This window comes from Serinus canaria, chromosome 3 (genome assembly GCF_022539315.1).
Source record: "Serinus canaria isolate serCan28SL12 chromosome 3, serCan2020, whole genome shotgun sequence".
NCBI classification, from domain to species: domain Eukaryota; kingdom Metazoa; phylum Chordata; class Aves; order Passeriformes; family Fringillidae; genus Serinus; species Serinus canaria.
In genome coordinates, this window is record NC_066316.1 from 42584321 (window position 1) to 42608369 (window position 24049).

General features: G+C 44.4%; 1 protein-coding gene across 1 annotated transcript in view; it reads left to right on the top strand.

The window, feature by feature from the left end:
• Positions 1 to 20384: 20384 nt before the first annotated feature.
• Positions 20385 to 24049, top strand: part of DISC1 (DISC1 scaffold protein) — a 188439-nt gene continuing 184774 nt past the window's right edge. The window contains exon 1 of the mRNA XM_050972620.1: positions 20385 to 20499. Within this exon, the coding sequence (XP_050828577.1) occupies positions 20424 to 20499 (76 nt within the window). The 5' untranslated portion in view covers positions 20385 to 20423. The remainder of the gene's footprint in view (positions 20500 to 24049) is intronic.

Here is a 24049-nt window from a genome sequence, read left to right on the forward strand (position 1 = left end):
GGTGTCACCTTCTCCCTGAGATGCATACATCTAGTATTTCAGTTGATGTAGCTACAGTGTGGTTGTGCCTCTTTTGGCACACTAAATTTACTGCAAGTCATTGCTTGTTTAGTGTAAGTGTGTGAAGTGAAAGCAGATACTGTTAGATGTAGTGTGTGATGTTAAACAGAGGTCTGTCTCTTGTCTTTCCTAGCAGCTATCAGGGGGAATTAAAAAATGTTCATGGTGCAGTTTGAAACAGATGAGATGAATTTCAGCACATTGCACTGCTTGGCTCAGTGACATTCTGCCTCTAGCCATGGAATGAGCACACAGTGGCCACCACTTTAGTCAGCTCCTGCTTTTATACAGTCAATCATTTTAAAACTACAGATCTCTGAAAAGAGTACTTTTTTCCCCCTAGCAATGTTTAGAAGTAGATGCTCTTTCAACAAGTACATACTGGTTCTAGTGATTTTGGGATTCAAATTTTTGGTAAGGCAAGAGAAATTTTTTTAATGGCAGACATGATTTCTAAACTTCATGCTGCCTGGCCATAATCAAAAGCTGTGAATAATTTCTAATAAGGAGCAAAGTGTATGTGCAGTGTATTAAAACACCAGCACAGATGGGAAGTAGCTAATGGCCTGAAAACCTCCTGCTCAAGGAAATATTTTCCCCAAAAAACAATTGCACTGTAGCTATTTGAAAAGTGACAGACATTTATCAGCAAAACAAGCTGCTAAACAAGCAATGGCAATTTTCCCATTTCTTATCCCATTACTCTATGGAGCTATTGATACGCTTGGTCTGCAGCCAGAACAGGCCTACGTCATAGCAGATGTTTCACAAGGGCAGCTCTGCGGGCTAAAAATCATCTCTCTTTCTGGAATCTCCTTTCTCAGAAATGATTTTTCTTTACGGGTTCACTTTTTTCCCTGAGTGTTAATTTTCAGTGAGGAAAAGTGCACCCGCATTTAGCTTTCCAGAACTGCCAGAGAAGTTATGCAAGAGAAACTTCCTGTTGATAAGACACATATGTCTGTCTACTTAAACTCCTGCTTACTTGGTGTTCAGTGGGTTTATTGAAAATCAAAAGAAAAAGAAAATAAACCGCACCTTTTATAATATTTAGCATATTTAGCTTTATAGAATCCAGACCAGATTCTGGCACTGCCCTCAAAGAGTTTGCAGTTTAAGACTAGGCAGAAGGTCAGCCAAGACAAACAAAAGGAAGATGGCAGAAAGGGGAGGGGATAAAGTGACAGGATTTTTACCAGAAGATTTTGTGTAGTAGTAGGTTGGTTTACCACTTCCCATTTTGGAAAAGAAACTTGTCCAAACTTATGGAAGTCTGCAGTGTGACAGTTAAAGGGTTAGTTGGGAAGGGTGAAGGCAGTGGAGAGGCAAAATGGAAGGAAGTGAGGTGGAGACAAAGGGGGGAAGAGTGGCAAGGAGTGGGACAGCATGGAGGAAGAGCAGGCTGAACCACAGGACAGCGGGTGCACATGCAAGGAGGGTGGGACTGGGGAGGACGTGGGACAGGAAGACAGCCCTGCAAGAAGTTGGAAACAACACTTTGAAACCAAGTGACTCAGCTTTGGAGTTGACCAAAGGAACAGAATTTAAAATTACCACAAGGTCCCCAATGCATTGATCTAGCCTTGGGCCATAAATAAGGGGAACTTGATTTCCTGAGCAGCTGAGAACCTGCAGGTCCTGGATTGAGCAGGGTTTGCAGGCTTCCAGTCATGCTGTCACTAATCAACAAGCTCTCAGTTCCCATATGACCCAACTTCCCACTCACATTACCTTCACTCCCACACTAGTAGCCACAAACCTTGATGTTTGAATTGCCATCATCTGCAGCTGTTAGAGACATGGTTAGATACAGTTCTTAACATAGAGGGATGCTTACGGTGACGACAGTTTCCCCTTGTGTGCTGTTTACGTGTCCATTTCGCTGGCATTGCTGCTTCAAACCCCTCTCTGTTTCTTCCCTTTCTTTACTTATCCTTTCTCAGGCTGTACTGTTCTTTTGAGCCATGGCCCATGTCCATCCCATGGTTCAGTCCTTTCCGTGTTTAGCTGGAATCCTGAGGTAAAATGTGTCCGTGCAGCAAGAGGAATCGATCAGTTTCTTAGGTAGGGTTGTCTGCTCACACCTCCAAATTTGGGAGCAGTGCTCTGACTCTGAGGGGAGAGGTCTGGTATTCCTGCATTCGGATAAGGCCTACAGCAGCCATGGTGCCATGTGTCAGGATGGGTGGGCGGGTGGGCAGATCTCATGTTGCTTTTGCAGGTGAGCAAACCTCGGTTATTCTGAGGTTTGCAATCATCACGAGCCAAGGAAAATTGCCTACAAACATGAAAGAAGTTTCTTCGCCAGTTCTGAGGAAGGTTGTCTCTGAGGAGTATGATTTCCCACAAATTCTACCTCTTTTTACCTCACCCATCATCCCTTTGAAAGGCCTATTTGCAGAATGTAGCAGAAGAGACTTGCTCGTGACTTCTTCTGGAGCCAGTCGGTGCCTCCCTGAATGCTGGCCAAAAGTGATGTGATGGTTCCTTTCTCAGCTCCTCCCACAGACCAGGCAGGCTGGCTCTGGTGTCCCTTCAGCCACCCGGGGGCGGGGGGGGCTGAACTCTGAGCCTCCACTATTGGATTTTGCAGAGCAGTGACATGTGGGTTCATCTTCTTTTTTTTTTTTTTTTTCCCCTGGTGTTTTCATGTCATGCAGATGTTCATTCCTCCTAAAGAAAGACTCTGTTGTGTGTGCTGGTCTCCTGCACTGCCACAAAAGGTCAGATGACTTCTTGAGCCCATCATAAACTGTTTCTTGGCTACAGATACAGGGCAGGTTTTGGGGTGCATCTAGATTTGGGCACTTCTCCCATAGCCCTGAGGTTTCCTGCAGGCTTGCAAGTCCCTTTTAATCCAGAAGGGTCCTACTAGTTCCATTAAATTCTTCCTTAAGGTCCTCTCTTCAGGTGACCCCAGCAAGAGAAGCTGAAAATACTGGTCTGGAAGTTGCCCGGGTTTTTGTTCAAATGAACCTCTTCATGCTCAGGGACAGACCCCAGGGTGGCAAAGGATGTGCTTGAATAATCAGTTCTTGGAGTTTGGATGTCATGGGAACATTAAGTCCCAGGAGCCTCCTTTTAGGAGGGAGTGGGGGTTGTTTTCTCTCCTTGCACCAGGGGCAGTTGGTAGGTGTGCTTTACTTTGCACCTCGCACCTGGAAGTAAAAGTGACAGGCAGCAGATGCCGAGGCTGCGAGGAAAGGTGAGTAAGATGAAGCCATAAATCAGTAAATCAGCCAGGAGCCTGTAATAAGGTGTGACTGTTTAACCTCCAGCCCTGCTCCCACCATTGCAAGCCCGACCTCCTTTTTCTCCCGAGAGCCAGCCAAGGCCAGAAGCTGCACCACCAAAATGCCAGGGTCACTCGCATGGGCATGTCTGTCACCTGCCACAGGCCTGCATTTACATGTGCCCAGTGAGCAGGGGGTGATGTTGGAAACACTAATGTAGAACCTCCTGCTCGCCTTCATAAAGTCCTGATGCCCGTTATTTTATATTTATTAATTATTTTATTTATGGTTTTTATATCTTTGCTGGAGGGCACGAAGAAGAGGGCAGGGCACGGGCAGGATGTGTACTAACATCTGTTTCCTTTGCCTCCTTCCCAAGCCTTTTTTCCAGCTTTTTCAGCATAGCCTCTGCCTGTGATGGCTCCTGGTTGATGGGCTGTTGGAGAAATGCTGCTTTGCAGGAGCAAAAAAGCCCAACCTTAACAGAATCTGTGCTCATTTGAACAGATCAGGAAAAGCAGGGCAGCTAAAAACCTTCCATTTATTTGAGATACATCCTATAACTCCCTGGGCCTGCCTTCTTACTATAAGGATGAGTATTTGTCATGTACTGGAGAACATATAATTTTTGTGCCACCTAGTGTCCAGCCTTTGGAGTGCTCAAGCTTTTGGCTGTGAGTTACAAGTTAATTATTGTTTTCTCTTTAAGTGCTTATAAACACAATTATTGACGTGGTGTAAATTTCATTTTTAGACTGAGGTAGGTCTCTGATACTAATAATTTTTACTCTCTGCATACTCTACTATTTGGAAATCTGAGGTAGGTCTCTGATACTAATAATTTTTACTCTCTGCATACTCTACTATTTGGAAATCTAGAGAATAGCATATTTTTATTTTATATCTCATCATATGTGCATTTGGTGTTTTGAAGACAGATAAATAAAAAGCCGTGAGAAACTTTGACCGGGTGTGTTCTTGCAGATTTATGAATTATACAAATGTTCTAATTTGAACTAGTATGTTGAAGGAGTCTATAACAATTTGTAGACGAGAGTCCTAAATTCCTTAATTTATGTTCTACTCATGCTACCTGTACAAGAAAATTCAAGCCTTTTTTAGCTGTTGAACTCCTGGTATAAAATCAAATGCTCTTGCATGTGTGAATGTGCCTGTGTGCTTCTCTGCCCTGACTGTTGTTGCCACAGAAGCCCCTCAGGTAGAAACATGGGAGGCTCCAAACCCGCAGTGTGTCTGCAGGATAAGAGACGCAGCTGAACAGAAGGGGGCTGGGGTTGGTGCTTAATTGCTCAGTTTATGCTAAAGGTGATTTGGTCCCTTGTGTTGTCCTGGGCCTTTGTCTCTCCCTTGCACTGTGCTGCTCAGGGGTGTCCCAGGGCAGGAGAGACCTGGCATGCACCACAGCAGAGGGATGATGAACCATCAGGCTTTTAAAGGGGATAATACAGCCATAGTCATCACTTGGATTGCCCCAGTGGAAAAGCATTAAAAACAATCACTTACAAAATTACATCAACAGACTTAGAATTGTCACCCTGGAGATTCTTCTTCTAAAGGTCATTCAAGGGCAATGTTAGGTCCTTCTCCTGCAGGGTACGATCTCCACACGATACCCACTCTGGGACTGAAAGCCAGAGAACAGCCTAGATCTCCTCTTACAACCACAATTCCTGCCTGTCCTGTACCCAGCTCCAGAGTGGAGGGCTGGAACACTGGAAAAGATCAGGTGAAGCTGGTGCGTCTGGACACATGGCTGTAGACATCTGTTGCTACCCAGGCATTCTGCAGTACAAAATTAGCCCTGTTTTATGTTATATGGTCACAGTCGTATCTGAGCATCTTTGGCTTTTTGTAGCTTAGCTGGGGGCCAGATACCTCATTAATGTAAACTGGTTTCTGGATTACAGCCATGGGAGGAAGGAGATGCTGGTTTGTTTTAGAGCAGTTCCTTTGCCTCTGGAAGATCACAGGTTTCAGGGGGATTTCCGTCTTTTTCTGCCACAGCTTAACAAAGACAGATTTAATTTGTGAACCTCTGAATGCTTGGGACCCAGCATGCACATGTATAAAGGTCAGAGACAGTTTGAGTGCTCTCAGTCTTTATGATAAATTCCAGCTGGTGGCTTCAGTAAAGAGTTTGAAATCCCCAGCTTCAGCAGGGAAGGTAGTGGCATCCCTAAGCTGATGAAACTCAGCAGCTACATCCTGCAGCTTTGACCTGGGGCAAAGCTCAAAGCTCTCCCTGAGATCGTCAGGAGTTCTCGGAGTTCAGCTTGATGCTCCTTCTGGGCAGCAGGAAAGCTCAGAGACAGGCAGCTATGAAGGGTCTCCGAAACTTGGCAGCCCTTCCCTGGCCTGCCTGTGGCCCTGCTTTTCTGGTTCTGGTCTCTTTGGTTTTGGAAGTCACATTTTACTGTAGGGTGTTTCCATGGACGTTTGCTGATGCAGCAGCTGAAAATGGGATAACTGATACGTGAGCACCTCCTTGGATTTTCCCCTTGTTTCCCGGGCACTTCCCTCCTGCTGCCCTGGGCACGCATACGGCACATACACATAGAGATGTGGAAAAGAAGGGGAGCTGTGAGGTGAAAAAGTTTGCTCATGGTGAGATATCCACTGTAGTAAAGACAACAGGTGACTAGAAAATGTGCAGAAGAGCAATATGGACCTGCAGAGCGACAGGATGGGGAAACAGACTGAGTGTAGGTAGATGTGAAGCAATACACAGAGAAACACAATCCCCATGTACCCCCTTCAAAATACTGGGATTTTTTAAAAGAAAATGTCAATTCAATGATTGTCAATAAGCAAACCCCCCCCATTCTTATGTTAGGAATTTTGAGGGTTAGGAATAAAAGCAAGGATATGCTGTATAAATGGAACTGTATGAATCCCTGGGTCACCTGCTTTTGAGAGTGACTCTGATCCTTTTATCTTAAAAAGGATATTTTTAAGATAAAAAACAGCAGCTGCTGCTGCTGCTGCTGTTTTCCTCCTTGTCTCCCAGCAGAAGGGTGCAAGAGGTCTCAGGAGAGGAGACCTGGTCTCCTGCCCAGGCAGCTGCAAACACTGGGAAGGAGGATGCTGTTGAAAAGGGCTGTCTGTGCTTACACTCTCATGTTTTTCAGCACTGGAAAATAAAGTTTAAACCAGGTTTCCTGGGCCATTGAAGCTGAATGATTTCTACAGGAGCCATCCATGTCTTAAACCTTTCCCCTAAAGCTCCTCCAGGGGACTGGTTTGGTTTGTCAGGCTGGGTTTGGGGCTGGGAAGAGGACACAGCTCCCGAATACAGCAGGGCATGGCCCGGAGAAGCAGTGGGGATCCAGACCATGCATGGGCACCTCAACTCAAAGCTGCTGCTGATTGTGCTTCTGGCACAGCTCTGTGGTGAAAAAAGAACCATGGCAGCATCTTCCTGGCTTGACCTGAGCTCCTGGCTCACCAAAACACTTACACTGCCTGAGCTAATGCAGGTTTTGATGTCGATGTCCTTAAATTGTTTGTCTCTGTTTGCAACAGGCTTGTATTGATTTAAGTTAATTTGGTTACCCAAAAAAAAAAAAAAAAAAAAGGGTTGTGCTGATTGCTCTAAATGGATTAAATAGTGATTTTAGTTAAACTGATGGCAGGCTTGTGTGTAGACAGGGCCTGGAGCTTTGTAAGCTAATGACTTGGCAGTAATGCAATGGGGTTTTTTAGACAGCTGAAACCAAGCTGTTGTTTTAAATACAAGACCATAAATGTTACTATTCTAGTAAATGGTCCCCAAATGTGATAGTTTTCCACTAACTTAGACTCCTTCTTAATCCTGGCTGATAACTTTGCTAACTCTCACTTTCCTGATAATAATTTGCAAGTACCTTTATTCCAAATGGACTTTGCATTAAATCCAAGTGCAAAACACAGAAAATTTCCTATTTTTGACAAAAGTCTCTAATTTCTGCTCACTTTCCAAGCCTGCTTATTTTTGCATTTTTTTTTCATTTTTTGTCAATGGAAAAAAAATCATGCTCTTTTCTAATAAAAATTCAAGTAGAAGAAAAATGCAAAGGAGCTCCTGCCAACAGCAGGGGCCTTTCTGCACCAGAGAGCTCTTAGTGGAGGACAGGTCCAGAAGCAGCCACTGTTCAATTTCTTCACTTGGAAAAATACAAGGGTGAGATCATAAGAAAATCATAGAGGGGTTTGGGTTGGAAGGGACCTTAGCTCTTGGGCATTACGTATTTTGTGCCCATATAATCTCAATGGGAAGAAATCACTATATAGGTATAAAGTCTTTCCTGCCTGCCTCTGAATCCCCACAGCTGAGCTTCTGCCAAGTGTACCTGCCTTCACAGGTCTTTTCTCCACCAAACTGCAAATCCCATTTTGATTCATCTGCTTCCTCTGTTGATTTTTTTTATCTTCAGGTGGGGACTGAAGTCCTGACCTGAAGGTAACTGAAATTAGAAAGTAGATGACTGACATTAGAAAAGAATATGACTCCAGACAAATGAGTCACTGAGCCTTGTTTGGTTCTGATCTTGAAGGAAGTACTGTGAAGGGTTCTGAGATACTGAGTAAGCCTTATCTCAGGAAACAACAGTCCAACAGGTAGGCTGGGATCCTTTCCTGTCTTAGGCAGGTATGTGGAATCAGAAAGTGGATGGCAAGAATGAGAGGAGGCTTTGTGTCTCAAAGCACTGAGAGAGCAACAAAAAGGAAAAGCTCAGGGTTACCAACTGGAGAGCAGCTGGACACCACAAATCTGAATTATCCTGAGAAATGGGTACATGGAAACCCAGCGTGCACTAAGACATTTTTGGCAGATGTTTCTATACCACCAGTGCATGTTGGAGCCTGGACCATTTTCTGCATTCCTGGATTCTGAAAATTGGATCCCGGTAACTTGGAGCACAATAGAGGTGAAGCTGTGGGAGAGGAACATGACACAAACCAGGCAAATCAGGGCCGAGAGCACTTATGGTGGAGCTGAGTTACCCAGAAAGGGTAACAGATTGTTTTTCCAAGACAGAGGCCAAAGAGATTGAGGGAATCAGCACTGTAAAAGTCAGTGGGTTTTGTGTATGTCAGCTGCAGCATCTTGCTGGGGTGGTGGTCAGGAAGGGGCAGGGAAGTGCCAAAGCACAACCACGAGGCAGGGCCAAGCCATAAATTTGCAGTATGCTTGTGAGCCTGTGCTAATAAGCTGTGGAAGCCATTTCATCCTCAGTGGCCACCTCACCAGAGCAATCTGCCCGTGGGTGAATGTCCTTTGTCCTTTGGGCCTCTAAGCCCCACTGAGCAATGCTCAGGGGATGATCATCCACTTCTAGGGGCTTAGGGTAGAAATATTTGTCAAATAAAAATTACAGGGCACCTTCCTCCCTTGAACACCTGAAATGCAGGTGGACAAATCTTAATCAAACTGACCAAAACATTTGCACAGAGCTGATGGGACAGCTAGATTGAGAGCAAGGCCATTTATCCCCTCCTCCCATTTGCCATCTGGCGGTGTCTGAGAGCTCCAGAAAACAGCTCCAAAGCTGTTCCAGGCTCACAGCAGAAAAAGCTGCCCATGAGGGCTGGATGCCCAGCCCTGGAACGCAGCCCTCCCTGGGCTATGAGTCGTAAAATAAACTCTCAGATCACAAGGGCTGGCTTTGCTACAAAAGACTACAAAGCTCACAATGAGTAAAAGAATATCCTACAAAATCCTTCTTAAGACTTCCCTGAGCCTCTTCCATGAAACAATTAGTGGATGCTCTTGTTTTGAACTCTGTGACTCACTCCTGTAATTCAGTTGTGGCCTGTGATCACTCAGTCACCTAATTTGTGGTGGGGAAACAGGCAGTTGTGAGAATTTCCTCTGTGCCTCCCTGGGCCTCTCACTGCAGCCCTGGGCACATTGGAGCCTGGATGGTCCCTTTCCAGATGTGCAGGCTGCCCCTAAGGAATGCTTCCTCACAGCACTGAGTGGTGAGCAGGAAGGTTTGTCAAAGAGTAAACACATCTCACTGTGTTTTACAGTACTTAATCCAGCTGCAAGGGTGGTCCTATTATCAATGGTTAAATAGTTAAGTTGTGGCTTGTCTCCACCAGAGTTTTATTTGTGATTTGGTGTCTTCACAGCAGGTACACGTGTGCACAACTGTAAAAACTCCATTAAAGATAATGGACCCTATCAAAGAAATTACACTGGCTAATGTCTCCCCCATTCTTTTCTATTCACCATCCTTAACTTTGCCATTCAGCAGTACATTTACTGTTATGAACCAGTAAGTGACTTTTAATCACTGGATTTGTATAACATGCAGATTTGTGTAACTTTCCAAGCACATTGTAAGTATGAAAGACATTTAACAATTAAACCAAAAGTGTTTCCAGAGATTTCCAGTACACACTGAAAGTATTTCAAGGCTTCTCTGTGCTTATGTTACCTTGGTCCTGCTGAGATAATTTGGAAAGCAGAGCGAGGAAAAAGCACTGAATAATTTGCCAACTATTTCCCATCTAAAAGAGAAATTGAAAACAGAAAACTGAAAAATTCCTCCTGCTGGTACCACGTGTCAGAAACCCTGCCCTGTGTCTGCTGAACGGTGCTGAATGTTTGTCACGAGGAAAAGACAATTGCTTTCTCTGGCTGCTGCCTTCCAAGTGCTAAATTTCTGCTCTTACCAGGAATGGCAGAAGGGGCCATCACAGAGTGACCCTGGCAGAGGAAACTGCAGTGTCCTTCACGCAGGGCTCCCTCCAGACCCTGCAGGTGGCTGAGCCAGTCACTCTGGTGGCCTTGGGCAGTGACTGCTCCTCTGCCAAGGCACAGGGATGCTTCTCCACAGGATGCTCAGGCTTGTCAATCACGTGCTTCTGACTTCCCTCTGCTTGACCCCTCAGACACTTTTAGCCCCGTAGTATCTCTGTTATTTCCCTTTGGCAGTTGCTTTCCATCTTACAGCTCATGTTCATTCCTTTCTATTTCTTCCCCTCTCTCTCTTTTGCCTTCCCTATTCCTCTTACTTTTCCCTCTTGCTTTCTGCCAGACTGTGTGCACCACTCTCTCCTTCTCTGGTTATTTTTCCCAAGGGCTGAATCACAGCAGTTCTGTTTGAGTGGCCACTTGTCATCTCAGCCCAGAGTCATCTCCTAGAGTGTGGGGTGCTAAGCTGAGGAAGGTGACCTTCCTTGGTTCCCTCTGCAGTCAGCTGGAAGACATAGGAACCTTCAGAAGGTGACTGAGGTTTTGAGGCTGTCATAAGACCTTGTGAAGACTGATGTCATCCCATGAGCTGCCAGTAAGACAGACAAATATCCTAACTTACAGGCTTTGAATTGGGGACCCAATTTTATTTAGTACAAATCATGCTTTTGCAGACTTTTGGCACAGGTCAGATGGATGAGAAGCACAAATCAGGGCATCTTCCCTCTAACCAACATTGCCCTCCCAGGTGCCAGACTCCTGCCCACAGCCTGGCAGTTAGCAGCAGTGGCATCTGCAGCACAGCAGCTGACAGAGCCTTGCAGCAACCTTCCCCCACCCCAGAGTCCCATCTCTGCTATAGACAAAGCACTTGCTCCAGCTTCAAAAAGCCAAGCAAGCACTTTTGCTCCTGTTCCTTTTTTTGCTTTAAAATAAATATCATGCAAGGAATGAGGAAATAAAAGTGAAAGGGGAAGCAGAAGTGTCATTCTCACACAGCCATTTAAAAGCAGGCATCCGCACAGTTTCCACGACTTTCATTTCACCCGGAGAATGTTTCCCAGGAGTTAACTCCAACACTTTGAATGGAGCCACATTTAGCCTTTTCCACTGCAAATCACACAGGAGCCATGAACTGCAAATGCAGCCTTATCTCCAGCCAGACATTTGTTCCCAAAGAGAATTTTCCAGTTTCCTGTGATCAGACCAAGAAAATGTGAGTGACATTATAAGAGCTCTCCCAGAGCATGCTCTGTTGTATTCTGAGTTTGTTGACAAGCTGGTAAATGGTAAGGGCTGGTTTTCTCTGTAGAAGTCTGGTCCTATGATCTGACAGTGACATTTATTCACTGGCTTCCCTAGGATTTCACCTCCAGTACAATGGAAACTTGCTGATCCAAGAATGAAAAAAAAATTGTTGAAGTGGTTTTCTCCCTCCCCTTCCCTGTGCATGTCTGCCCTTATAAACACTTGTGGGCCCAGGAGGGATGAGTGCTTCCTTCATGAACATCCCTTGTCCCAGGGCAGGCTCAGCAGGACACTCTTTCCCACACTTTATCCCTCTCCACAGATCACTGGGGCAGGGAAAACTGGGTCCACACCCCCCTGTTCTTAGGCCCAGATAGCTGTTTGGAGCATGCTTTGTTTATTTTTATTACTGACATAATAAAATGAGGTGATGGATGATTCCTTGGCCAGGTGTCTGACCAAAGTGGCTGCTACAGCTCGCTCCCTGCCCTCTGAGTGTGCAGCTGACCTGGTGCCTTTGATAATCAAATTTTCACTAGGCTGCTAAGCAAAACTCTGGCATTGAGCCACAGGCAAGTTGTAAAGCTGGCCGAATAATTGGAATAATAATTCACTCATATTGAATGTGGTCCATTTAAAGGTGGTGCTTATTTCCTGAATGGAAATTAATATCTTCTAAGGATTTGGTTTAGATTACTTCACTGCATGGTTTACTTCAGCCTTATAATTTTCCCACTGATACGTAAAGTGAGTTCATAAATAGAGCAGCAGAGCCTTGGCTGTGTGCAGAGATAGTGCTGTGCACTAATGTAAATTATAAATGTAGAGCTAGAAAATGTAACAAGCCTGGCTGGCAAACTTCCCTGTATTATCTCACAATAATTGTTTCCAGCCAGTAGTGATTTTTTCTATAGCAGAAGACAGGTTATTTATATTACATATTTAGCCTAAAACTGTAATAACATCCTCTGGCAAAAGTATTATCTGATAGTGTCTGAAATGGAATCAGCTTTCCTCCTTTCAGGCATTAATAATTGAAACATTTGTGTCACCTCATGGCATTTCCTGAACTGGAGAATAAAATGAGGATGACTTTTTAATTCGTATCATTTACTTCTTAAAAAGTAGACAACCAGAATTTCCTAGAATTGTTATGTGTGGTTTGTATCACCAACCAGAGAAAGATTTCCTTTTGCAATTCTGATCAGGCAGAGACAACAGTACCACCAGCAGGACTGGCTGCTGGCTTAGCAGTCAGGAAAATACCTGTGACCAGGCAAGGTCTGTGAAGGTCACGGAGGAGAGTAGTTTCTTTCCCGTTTCCTCAGAAATGCCTGGATGCCTGCTGCATTGCCCATCTGCACATTCTCAGGCAAAGCCTACAGAAGTGAGGGTGTGGGCTTTCAATCCCCAGATGGCAATCCTGCTTTAGTGCCCCTTGGATTTCTGGCACGCAAGGGAACTTGTTTTACATATTAGGAGTTTCAATGCTGTGAATTTCTGTTTAATACATTATTGAAGGGATTCTTCACTTACATGGCATGTTGGTATGAAAATGGGAGAAAATGGCCTTCCCCTCACTGGGACCCACTCAATCCACACACGAGAATGGATGTGTACAATGGCCATTCTAAGATGACATGTTATAGAAGTAAGGTTTATTTAAAATGAATGCTACAGCCAAATGATGACAACTTCAAACCCAAACACACATGTGCTGTGAAAAAACTCCCACTAAAATAATGACAGCTCAATAGAAAGTAATTCCATATCCAGATGTAAAGGAAAAAAATAATGCAGGAATGTTTGTTTACTTAGTGGCTGTAGTATAGTGTTTAAACCCCAGTTTGTGACAAGCAGTAGATACTGAACAGTGTGAGAAATAAATTTGAGGAAATTTGGGATTTGGGGTGATTAATTCAGTAAAAAGGACAGTTGATGAGAAAAATATGTTTATTCTGCTTTTTAAATCATCAGTGTTTCTGCTTTTGTTTCTCACAGTTTTGTTCTTAGTTGATTTACTGACATATAATTATGGCTGGTCCACACTACCATGAGTAAAACCCATTTTAAAGCCTGCAGAACAGCAGTGTGAATCCTTATCTCGTTTGCTAGTGATCAGGTGTCTCTAGGGAAACTTAGTTCTTTTCTTCAACTAATTTAAATTTATGGAAAGTCATTCAGTCAAAATAAACATTGAAAGGCTTAACTCTTTTGAATTGTATACCACTGGATTAGGACTTCAAAAATTTTGAGTTACCCATAATATGTGATTATTAATCCCATAACTATTTTAATTGAGGGATAATGAGCTATCAGCTTTACTCTTGTTTTGAAGCCTACCCTGACACCAGTTGAGTCACTGTCTTTGGAACAGGATCAGAAAATGATGCCAGGAAAGCCAAAGAGCTGCTCTGCCACAGTTGGATATGAATAATGAAACAGGTGATTCTGGAAAGTGAAATGTATTCACCTATAACAAGAATCACAATAAAGCCTCATCTTTTTCTTTCAGATTGACATGAGTTTGTTTTAAAAAGCTGTTTATTTTTTTTTTAATGCTGTTTATTTTTTTTTTTAAACAAAATCCTGGCTTAGCTGAAGTTTGTAGGAGTTCTGTGGTTTAACAACTGAGTCTGGGACTTTTACCTTTCACCTGTATTTAGGTGCCTGTATTTATTTTATTTCTCTATCTATTAGGAAGATTACCTTTATGCTAGTCACATCACAAGGCATATTCCAGAGGTATTGTAAGTACCCACAGAATTAACTAAAGCACAAATTTAGAACAACTCATTTTGGATAGGGTATGATGGTACATCTAAACAAAACACTGATTAAAGCCATGCAAAAAAATTTTTGCTTCAGTTCTGTGGATGACCTCAAAATACATATATTTAAAAGTTCTTTGCATATTAACCCCAAATACCCTGGCTTTTACTAGTTTTTGATGGAAAACAATCATTTGCTGATGAATTTCATCATTGAAAGTGAAATCAGTTCTTCTGGTTTTGGCAAGTGGGTGCTTTGCCTCACTGTGCTCTGCCAGCCCATGCTGCTGCTCCACACTGGGCTCTCCTTCCCACCCTCCCACCTCACTGCAGCTGTCCCAGTCCATGCTGCAGCCATCCTTCAAAAGGTGCCCTGCAAATGGTTCTTCAAGGGAAGGAGAGAGGATGAGAAGAATAGCTCGAAAAAAAAAATCCATATTAGAACATGAGCATGATGGTTTTTACTCTTTTGATCCATGATAGATGCCACAGTGCCACATGCAAGCCCAGCTTAAAAAGATCAAGATGTCTTGATGTTGAAGAGATAAAAATAAATAAGTATAACAAGTCTGGGGTTTCCTCATTTTTATGCCAGGCAAAACCTTTTTTTTTTTTTTTTTAAATTTGATTTGAATTTGCAAGTAGAGCTGGCTTCCCTTCAGCAGCATGCTTTGATGAATACGTTATTTACTACTGAAACAGAAAAGATCTCTGGTGAAGCAGTGATGGGGCAGAGAGGGAAAAACAAAGATGAATGCAAGAAGAAGAAGAAAGGCAGAGTTTGCAGCTGAGCTGTGAGACGAAGCAGAGGTCGCAAGGGACAGAGCTACAGGAAATCTGCTCTTTATGGCAGCAGGTGCAGGGGCAGCTCTCATAGCCTGATGCCAATTGGAAGCGAAGGTACCGCACAAAGCAGCAGCTATGTGTCGATAATGAGAAGCTGAGAGGCCAAGACAAGCAGTGGAAAACAGGTCAGTTTGGAGCTTGCACGAGGGCTCAGGAAGCTGTTTGAGAAGGAAAGAGGCACCAGCTCTGCCTTCAGTACAGAGAGGGTTTGTTAAAATTTGGTGTGATTTCTGATGTAGCATGTAATGCTGTAGCTTCACAGTTTTCACAGGAGAAAAGTTTTTAGTGGGGGAAAAAAAAATTCCTAGTTAATTGTAGAGCCAATGAAACTCTCCTGCCAGCAGAAAGCAGGCAGTTGTATGGGGAAAGGGAAGGCAGGCACAACTGGAGATGTAGTGGAGGGAGCAGGCAGGACAATTTATTTTGGTGGCTGTGCCTGTGTGTGCCATTATAATGAAAAATGGAAATTAAGAAATAGCAAAATTCTCCAGCTCCCTCTTGACTAATCTAAACTAGAAGACAGCATTGTAGTATCCACTGTTAGGTACGCTCTACTGTGTCGTTTCTTACACCATCCTTCTCAATCTAAACACTTAACTACTGCCCTAAAGTGCATTAGGGCAAACTGGAGTGGGGTAGATTTCTCTACAACTCTGGATGTCTCATTATGTCATTTGAATCAGGCTTAGGGTTATAGTTATAATTAGGTTAGGGCCCAATCAAAACAGCACCCCAAGGGTACTATTCTCCTCTACTAACATTTGCTTCAGAGAGGTATCTGCACCTTTCCTCCAGTTATGCCTAAAGCCTTCAGTAAAAACTATCTGCCATCCCCCTGCAACTCCTTTCCAATGGTCTGGCAATTCAATGATCATGGCTGTCAAAAAGCAGCTCCTTTCTGGATAAAGGAACAGAATGTCATGTTCTCTGTACACACTCACATATTCACACATACTCCTCCTTGTTGTCTGAGGTAATGATTTACAGTCTGCTGAGTATTCTATTGCGGTGGGACTTTTTTGTTAAATATACACACTGATGTGAGTACACACGAGGTAAGGCAAGCTCACCTGAAGCAGAAGGGGTGAGGTTTGGAATAAAGTTTAACTTTAAAACTTTTGGAATTAACTTTAAACTTTAAAATCTACCAGTAGATTCAGAACAAATGCAAAGAACTCACTAGCAGGGTTTTTTTTCCTGAGTACATATCACGCCCTGCTTCTTTTAAATATTTGCTTTGAGACCATGTACCTTTTGGCAGCTTTGTATTGACCAGTGTCTCTTGAACTCCTCCTGTTCACCATATAAGCAGCTGGAACAAGTCTGCTGCTGTTACTGAATTACCTGAGTTAGCAGGAACAAGAGCTGGCTGCAAAGAACTGCAGAAGGACCTTGTGAGATTGAATAACTGGGCAATCAAACCACAGATGAAATTCACTGTGTGAATTGAATCAGCACCTACCAGGAAAAAAAAATTCCCAGCCTCTCATGTAAGATGAAAAGCTCTGAAATGATCACAGGCACTGAGAAGGAAACTTGGCACAAGTTACATATCAGAAAACATCAGTTAAGCGTGTGGTTGCACTCAATCAGATGTTACAGACCATTTGCAAAGGAACACAGAACAGAACAGGAAACATGAAGATGCCACTGCAAAATCCATAGCAAACCTGAACACTTACTTAGTCCCCTCATCCCAGAAAGCAGAAATAGAAAAAAATTAGAGAGAGGATGTGTACTAGGTCAGTTTGATTAGTTTAGCAGTGCACAATTTGGAAAATGGACTACATTATGAGTTAACACATGAAATCATCAGAGGCACAGACACATTGGGAAAAATATGTTTTATCATGCAGAAAAATCCAGGAGCTCACAAAGGCAGGGAGCCATAGCCAGGCTCAGAGGAAGAGCTGGTGCCTTGTGCAGCAGGTGAGACCTGGGCAGCCCCTCACCCGAGGATGATGTGTGGGCCAAAAGCTGCAGCAGGCTCAAGGTGGGGCTGGGCAAGCCCTTGGAGAGCCTGAGAACCATGGCAGGCTACTGACTCACCAAACCTCACCGAGCTGAGAAACCTGAGCACACATGGGCAGAGGAGGGTGGCACAGTCCAAAGGGGAAATGTGGCTGCTGCCTTGTTCCTGCTCTTGCTGAGGGAGCTGCCCTGGCTTTGAGCTGGGGGCAAGGCTGTGGTAGATGGGCCCTTTGTCTGCACCCATAGAGCTGCCCTTTTAGAACCAATTTCTGTCTGATTGATGGGAGCCAGCACTGACATCACTTGAATCAGATGCACTGCAGCAAGGCTGAAGGAAGAAGAAGGATGTGTGGCTATTTTTGGCATGTGAGGCACAGCTGCTTGCTGTCTTCTCTCTCAAGTCAGGAAGGGCACAGACTGGAGCAGGAGGTCAAAACTCTCTTAGCATGTCCTGTATTTCATAGTAAAGGGATTGAAACCAGAGAAAATTAGTAATATGACAGTTGTTGGATAAAGTCTAGCTTTTTTTAGTAACTTTTCTGAATGTTGTGAAAACTTCCTTGTGCACAGGATGGTGTATTTAACTTACAATTGCATTTCCTGCATTTGAGAAGAAAGGAGCATTCTTGAAGACTAGGATGGATGGAGGTCATCTGGAAAACACTGATTTCATGTACATGATTAATATAGTGGATATGATGATTTATGAGTGAAGCAGGTTTAACTTTAGCAAAGTTAATAAAAGCTTTTTTTCAGTGGGCACTCATAAGCTCATATAAAGCTTGTAATTATGAGTAAAAATAGAAATAAAACTGTCACTAGAGAAATACTAGGGATAGCAAAAATGATGTACGTGTTAACTAGGGAGGAGAAGATACACTGAAAATGGTGGAGGACTAAAACTACCTAAAAACAAGAAAGGGGATTTTAGCAGAAATTCATGTTGTTCCAATGATATGTAACAAGGAACTCGTTCACCACTTCCCATGGGCAGGCAGGCATTCAGTCATCCCCAGGAAAGCAAGGCTCCATCATGCATAACAGTGAATTTGGAAGAAAAATGCCACAAATTTGAACATCCTCTCTTCCTCCTCCTTCTCCCAACCATTACTGTTGGGCATGACATCATGTAGACATATGGTTTGGAATATCCCTTGGGTTGTTTAGGTCAGGCTGTCCCAGCTGTGTCCCTTCTCAGCTTCTTGTATACCTCAGCCTGCTCACTGGCAGGGCACTTCAAGAAGCAGTGTAAGCACTGCCCAGCTAAAACATCTCTGATTCTGGCCACAAACATAAAACAGAGTCCTAAATAAGCTACTATGAAGAAAATTGCCTCTATACCAACAAAACCACATACAAATATATAAAAGATAGTACCTTTCAACAAAATGAAAAACTCTGTGACATAAAGATATCCATAGCCATACAAAAGCAATGAAAATACATACATAAAATTCACAGTATCACAAAATATTCTGAGTTGGAAGGGACCCACAAAGATCATCAAATCCAGCTCCTGGCTCTGCACAGGACAGTCCTGAGAATCACACCATGTCCCTCAGAGTATTGTCCAAATGCTTCTTGAATTCTGTCAGGCTGGTGCTGTGACCACTACCCTGGGGAGACTGTTCCAGTGTCCTCTCTGGGTGAAGAATCTTTTCCTAATATTCAGCCTAAACCTCCCGACACAACTTCAAACTATTCCCTCAGGTCCTGTCACTGTCACCACAGAGAAGAGATCAGTGCCTGCCCTCCTCTTCCCCTCACAAGGAAGCTGTAGATGAAATGAGGTCTCCCCTCAGCCTCCTCTTCTGCAGGCTGAACAGACCAAGTGTCCTCAGCCACTCCTCATACACCTTCCCCTCAAGGACCTTCACCATCTTCATTGCCCTCCTCTGGATACTCTCTAAGTGCTTTATATCATTCATTTATTGTAGTGCCCAGCACTCACACAAGACTCGAGGTGAGGCTGCCCCAGTGCAGAGCAGAGCAGAGCAGGACAATCCCGTCCCTTGCCTGGCTGGTGATGCTGTGCCTGATGTCCCCCAGGCCAGGGCTGGCCCTGCTGGCTGCCAGGGCACTGCTGGCTCGTGTTCAGCTTGCCACTGACCAGGACCTCCAGGTCTCTTTCCATGGCACTGATCTCCAGCATCTCATTCCCCAGTCTGTCCATACATCTGGGGTTGCCCCAGCCCAGGTGCAGAGTCCAGCACTTTCCCTGGTTGAACTTCATATGGTTGGTGATTGCCTGGCCCTCTGATTTGTCAAGGTCTCTCTGCAGAGTTGACAGCTCCTCCCAATTTTGTATCATCTGCAAACTTTCTAAGCATCCCTTGAAGTCCTGCTTCCAAGATGTTTATGGCTACTTGAAGCCAATGAATTCCATTACAGCTGTACACGTCTTGCTAAATTCAGTGACTATCTGACATGCAAAGCAGTGCCAGAGTAGGACTCACAAACAGTCACACGATGGCTCTGAGACCAAGCAATGCCCAGTATGGCTAAACCCGAAAAGAAAATGTTTTCCAAGAGTATGTTTGGTATATATACTTGTTATTGTGCTGGGACCTGTGAGGTGGAGGACATATATCTGTATGGGTAGCACAGGTTGTGTCCTTCACCAGGATGAACAACCCAAGGTATGGCTCAGGGGCTGAGCTGATGGAAAGCAACTCTGTGGAGAAGGACCTGAAGGTCTTGGTAGACAGAAAGCTGTCCTTGAGCCATGCCCACACCCATGTGGACAAGAAGACTGATGGAACTCTGGGATCCATCAGGAAGAGCATTGCCAGCAGGTAACGGTGGCAATACCCTTAGAGAGGTATCCTGCCCATCTAAGGAACCCTGGTGAGGCATGTCCGGAGTGCTGTGTCCAGTTCTGGGCTCCTTAGTACAAGAGAAACATGGAGCTCCTGGAGCAGGTCCAGTGGAGGGATACAGGGATGATTAAGAGACTGCAGCATCTCCCCTGTGAGGAGAGGCTGAGGGAGCTGGACCTCTTCAGCCTCAAGAGAGACAACTGAGAGGGAAAATTATCCATGTTTCTAAGTATCTGAAGGGAGGGTGCCAAGAGGACAAAAGGCAAAGGGCAGAAACCAATGCACAGGAAATTCCACCTGAATATGAGGAAGAACTTTACTCTGTGAGCAGAGAACAGATTGTGCGAAGACGCTGTGGAGTCTCCCTCACTGGAGATACTCGAGAACCATCTGGACACAATTCCGTGCCATGTGCTCTAAGATGACCCTGCTTGAGCAGGGAGCTTGGACCGCTGTGGTCCTTTCCAATCGGACCGATTCTGTGATTCCCTGTTTCCTCTCCCGCCCAACTTAACGCCGCAGATCTGCGGGAACAGAGCCTGCACAGCCTGGGACGGCTGCGCGGGCGGGAGCCTGGAGAGCCCGGGCTCCCTGGGCTGGGCCGGTCGCACCGCACCATCCTCCGCAGCCAGAGCCGGTCCCGCCCGCCGCCCTCTCCTTCCCCGGGGCGGCGGAGCTGCCTGGAGCCCGCCCCCGGCGGGGAGTGGCCGGGCCAGGGCCGCTTTCCGCCGGCTGCGGGCCGGGCCCGGGGCTGGGGCCGGGGTCTGGCGGGATGTGGCGGCCGCAGCCCCGGCCGGGCGGTACCGACAGGCGGCGCCGCGGCGGCGGCGGGGACGCGGCGGGCCCAGGTGAGCGGGGCCGGGGCACCGCGGGGAGGAAGGGAGGAGGCGGAGGGTGCCCGCCCGGAGAGCTCCGCGGGAGCCCCGGGGCGTGGGGCACCCCCGGCGGGGCCGGGGCCGGCAGCGCTGCTCCCCGCTGGAGGGGCCGGGCGGCTCCACTCGGCTGGATGCTGCCCTCGGGCTGGGAGCAGCGGCAGCGCTTGGGAGTCGCTTTGAGTACGGGGAGCATATAGTTGAGGCTTTTGGTTTTGTTTTTTTTTTTTTTTTTTCTTCTTTTTAGTGACGGAAAACTCCACCCGGATCTTTCATTTCACAGTCCGAAAGTTTTAGGATTTTTAAAGTTTTTTTAGTTTTTTAAAAAAAAATTTAAGCCCCTGGTGATGATGGCATTTATTTCGCCGTTAATGCAGTCTAAGATAGGGTCTTGCGACTTTGAGATAACGTAGCTATAATTTTTTAACTCAAAAAATGAGATGCTTTGATTTTGCTTCATCCCGTGTGGGCGCAGTTATAGTGAAGATATTAATGGTTTATTTGGTATGGTTTGTTTGTTTATTTTTTAAATAACCAACTGCAAAGAGGGAAGCAATGGTGCTCTTAGAAAAGTCACCTACGTTATCTCTCCCGTCCTGGCTTAAGTAAGAAAACTGCCTTAGTGGACACTCTGTGTATATGCTTTTATAAATAAAAGAATCTTACAAGACCATGATCTCTAGTGCGGATGAACTGCTCTCCTTTTCTCTTAGAGCAGCGGCAATTAGTTGGTCTGAAAAGGCTGGAGCCACAAGGAAATTCTGGAAAAGAACACTTCACCTTTCTCAGGACAACTGGGAAAGAAAGGTGTATTTCTCACTAGGTGTGTCTGCTGTCTTTTGGGTTGTTTGGGATACGTGGTTCTCCCAGCTCCATGAGTCCACCAAGACTTCCTGCAAACACTTCAGTCATCCTTGCCAACAGTTTAATAGAAAACGGCTCATTCCTGTTTTGGTAATCCACATTAATCTTTGTGTACACTGCTTGAATAACTTGTTGCTATGCTTTTGAATTAATTATGCTAGCATTCTAAGAGTTCGGAAGTGAAGTGCTTTTATAATAAAGGCTTTCACAAAGTATGCTGCAGAAGGTGTAGCAGCAAGTGCTGCTGCTAATTTGAAGTAATGAAGGTTTTCAAAGAAATGGGTGAAGTCCCCTGGGATGCATTATCTCTTGTTTTGTCCTTTCCTATTGGTTCATTTACTTGCTAGTTTGCTATTGGCTTTACAGTAACTCCTGAAAATGGGAAAAGTTCTACTTATTAAAACTTTTCTTAGTGTTTAAATACTGAAGTGATGTTGTATGATCCCCCATCTCATTGCTAAAGTTGAAATTGTTGTGGTTCATTCTGGGAAGGCATTGACAATGGTTTTCCAGTTGAAGCCCTGTTCATAGGGCTTCTAGGCCCTTATGAAACTGCAAAGTAGGAGTGTTTAAAATAAATATTTGATTTAAAAGAAAAAAAAAGGTTGAGTGTAGAGATTTGTGGTTACTTAAAATATTGGGATCATGGGAAGTTGAAGGAAATGTACAAGAACCACCAAATGTTTATGTGCAGTGTTTTGTATACTTGAGATTAGGACCATATCCAATATGCCTTTTTTTTCTTCCCAGTGCTTGATATTATCAGAATTATCATTTTTCTTTCTAGCTTTCTTTGAGATGGGGCTCCAGAAATGGCACGTTCTCATACATGGCACTGAAGATTACAGTGCAGCAGCACTCTAAATACAGTCAGAGGCAAGTATTGTATTGCCACTGGCTTCCTCCCTCTTTAAATTTAGATAAATCATCCTTTGTTCCCTTCATTAAAGGGAAGTCAAAACTTTGGGCCTAAGCTGCTTCTGGTGGAATTGTAGTGGGTTCATGAAGAAAAGAGGATTTATTAGCATCAGGATAAATTAATTGTGATGAACAGGAGGACAGAAAGCACTGCAAACAATGTTTTGTACTGACAAAAGCAAAAACCCTAAAGGTTAATTCTGACTTTGTTCACAAATTAGGCACACTTGGTTAGACTTTTTTTGCTTGCCGTGGCTGGGGCCTTTGACAGCTTCTGAACCAGCTGACCTTTCAAGTGTGATTTACTCGAGTGTGGGACGTCTCACGGGCGCTCCTCGGGAGTTATGATTTTTTCTTTTCCCATTTTAGCCTTGTTTCCTTGAGCAAACCCCTCTTCCCAATTGAGCAGAGACAGGCTGTGACCTTTCCTGCTTTTGGCCATATTGCTTATGAATGATTCCTGTGGAAAGGGCTTTTCTTACCTCCTTTGGAGTACTGGCCTCCAAGGTGAACGGGAAGAGACCTGCAGAGTTGCCATAGTGATTTCCAAGTTCATCCTTAGCATCTTGTGTCTCTTTCCAGAAAGCAGCCCTTTCATACCAAGTCACTTAGATTAGGATTGAACCCAGGGTGTGTTGTAATACTATTCAATATTCTCGAAGGAAAACTGCTGCAAAACCCTGATGTATTCGGAATGAATGCGCCCTTTGTAAACCAGCAGTCACACAAGGGAAAACTTGGCCCTCTGGCACTGAACAAAGGCTGCTGTTCCTATTTTAAGCATGGTAGTATCCTTTTTTGAAGGTGTTTCCTTAATTCTGTGTCGTGTTAACTATTTAACACACCATGTAATTTCCTTTTTTCTTCTCCTTTACCATATAGGTGTGGACTCCATTAAGAGCTCACCTGAAAAATGCTTTCAGGGAGAAATATCAAGCCTGCAAGCTACTGATGCTGTGGAAGCTGGGATCCACTATGGATATACTTTGTTTGCTAAACATGAGATTTCTGTATGGAAATTGAATTAGCTGTTGACACGGAGTTACTTCCCTATTTAGTGATGCTGAGAATGTGAAGTGGCTTAATGAGTAATCTGAAGTCTGCAGGCAGAGGGGTGAGATCATGTGCTTGCCTGAAGTAGGGTTTCTTTGTTCGGTGTGATTCCTTTGGGACTTGCAGAATTTGGATTCTGCCTCCCCTTTGTACATACTGTAAAATGCTGCTTGCTGTGTTTCAGACCCTCCTTCATCTCACAGCCAAGCTTCCTTCCAGAGCACCTCTTATTATCTCTGTGTGATATATTTCTAATTGGGACCCAGCTGTCTAATGAGTATGATCAATGGTGCTTTCTGATTTTTCCCACCACCTCCTCCCTTCCTCTCTTGCTGCCTTACAAATAGGTCTCTTAGTTGTGTCACGCCAGAGTCAGGGTAAATTGTCTTGTTACCCTGCTCTTTTTGCCCTCTGTCACTATGTTTGTTTGTAACACTGACAAGTGTAAAAAAAAAACAAACTAAATTAGACTTTACCCTGAATAGTAAATATTTACTACATAAACAGCTGTGTACTTGGAATAAGGGATGGAAAGTGGAAAATATGTTTTCTTAGTACTGCTTAGTTAGCTCCTCTAAAGTTGTATGCACTACCTGTGTTTATGGATTGAATGAAAGAGCAACCAAGTCAGAACTACAACTGAGCAAAAGTTTGTTAAACTCACTGTATGTATGCTTAGATTATAAAATCT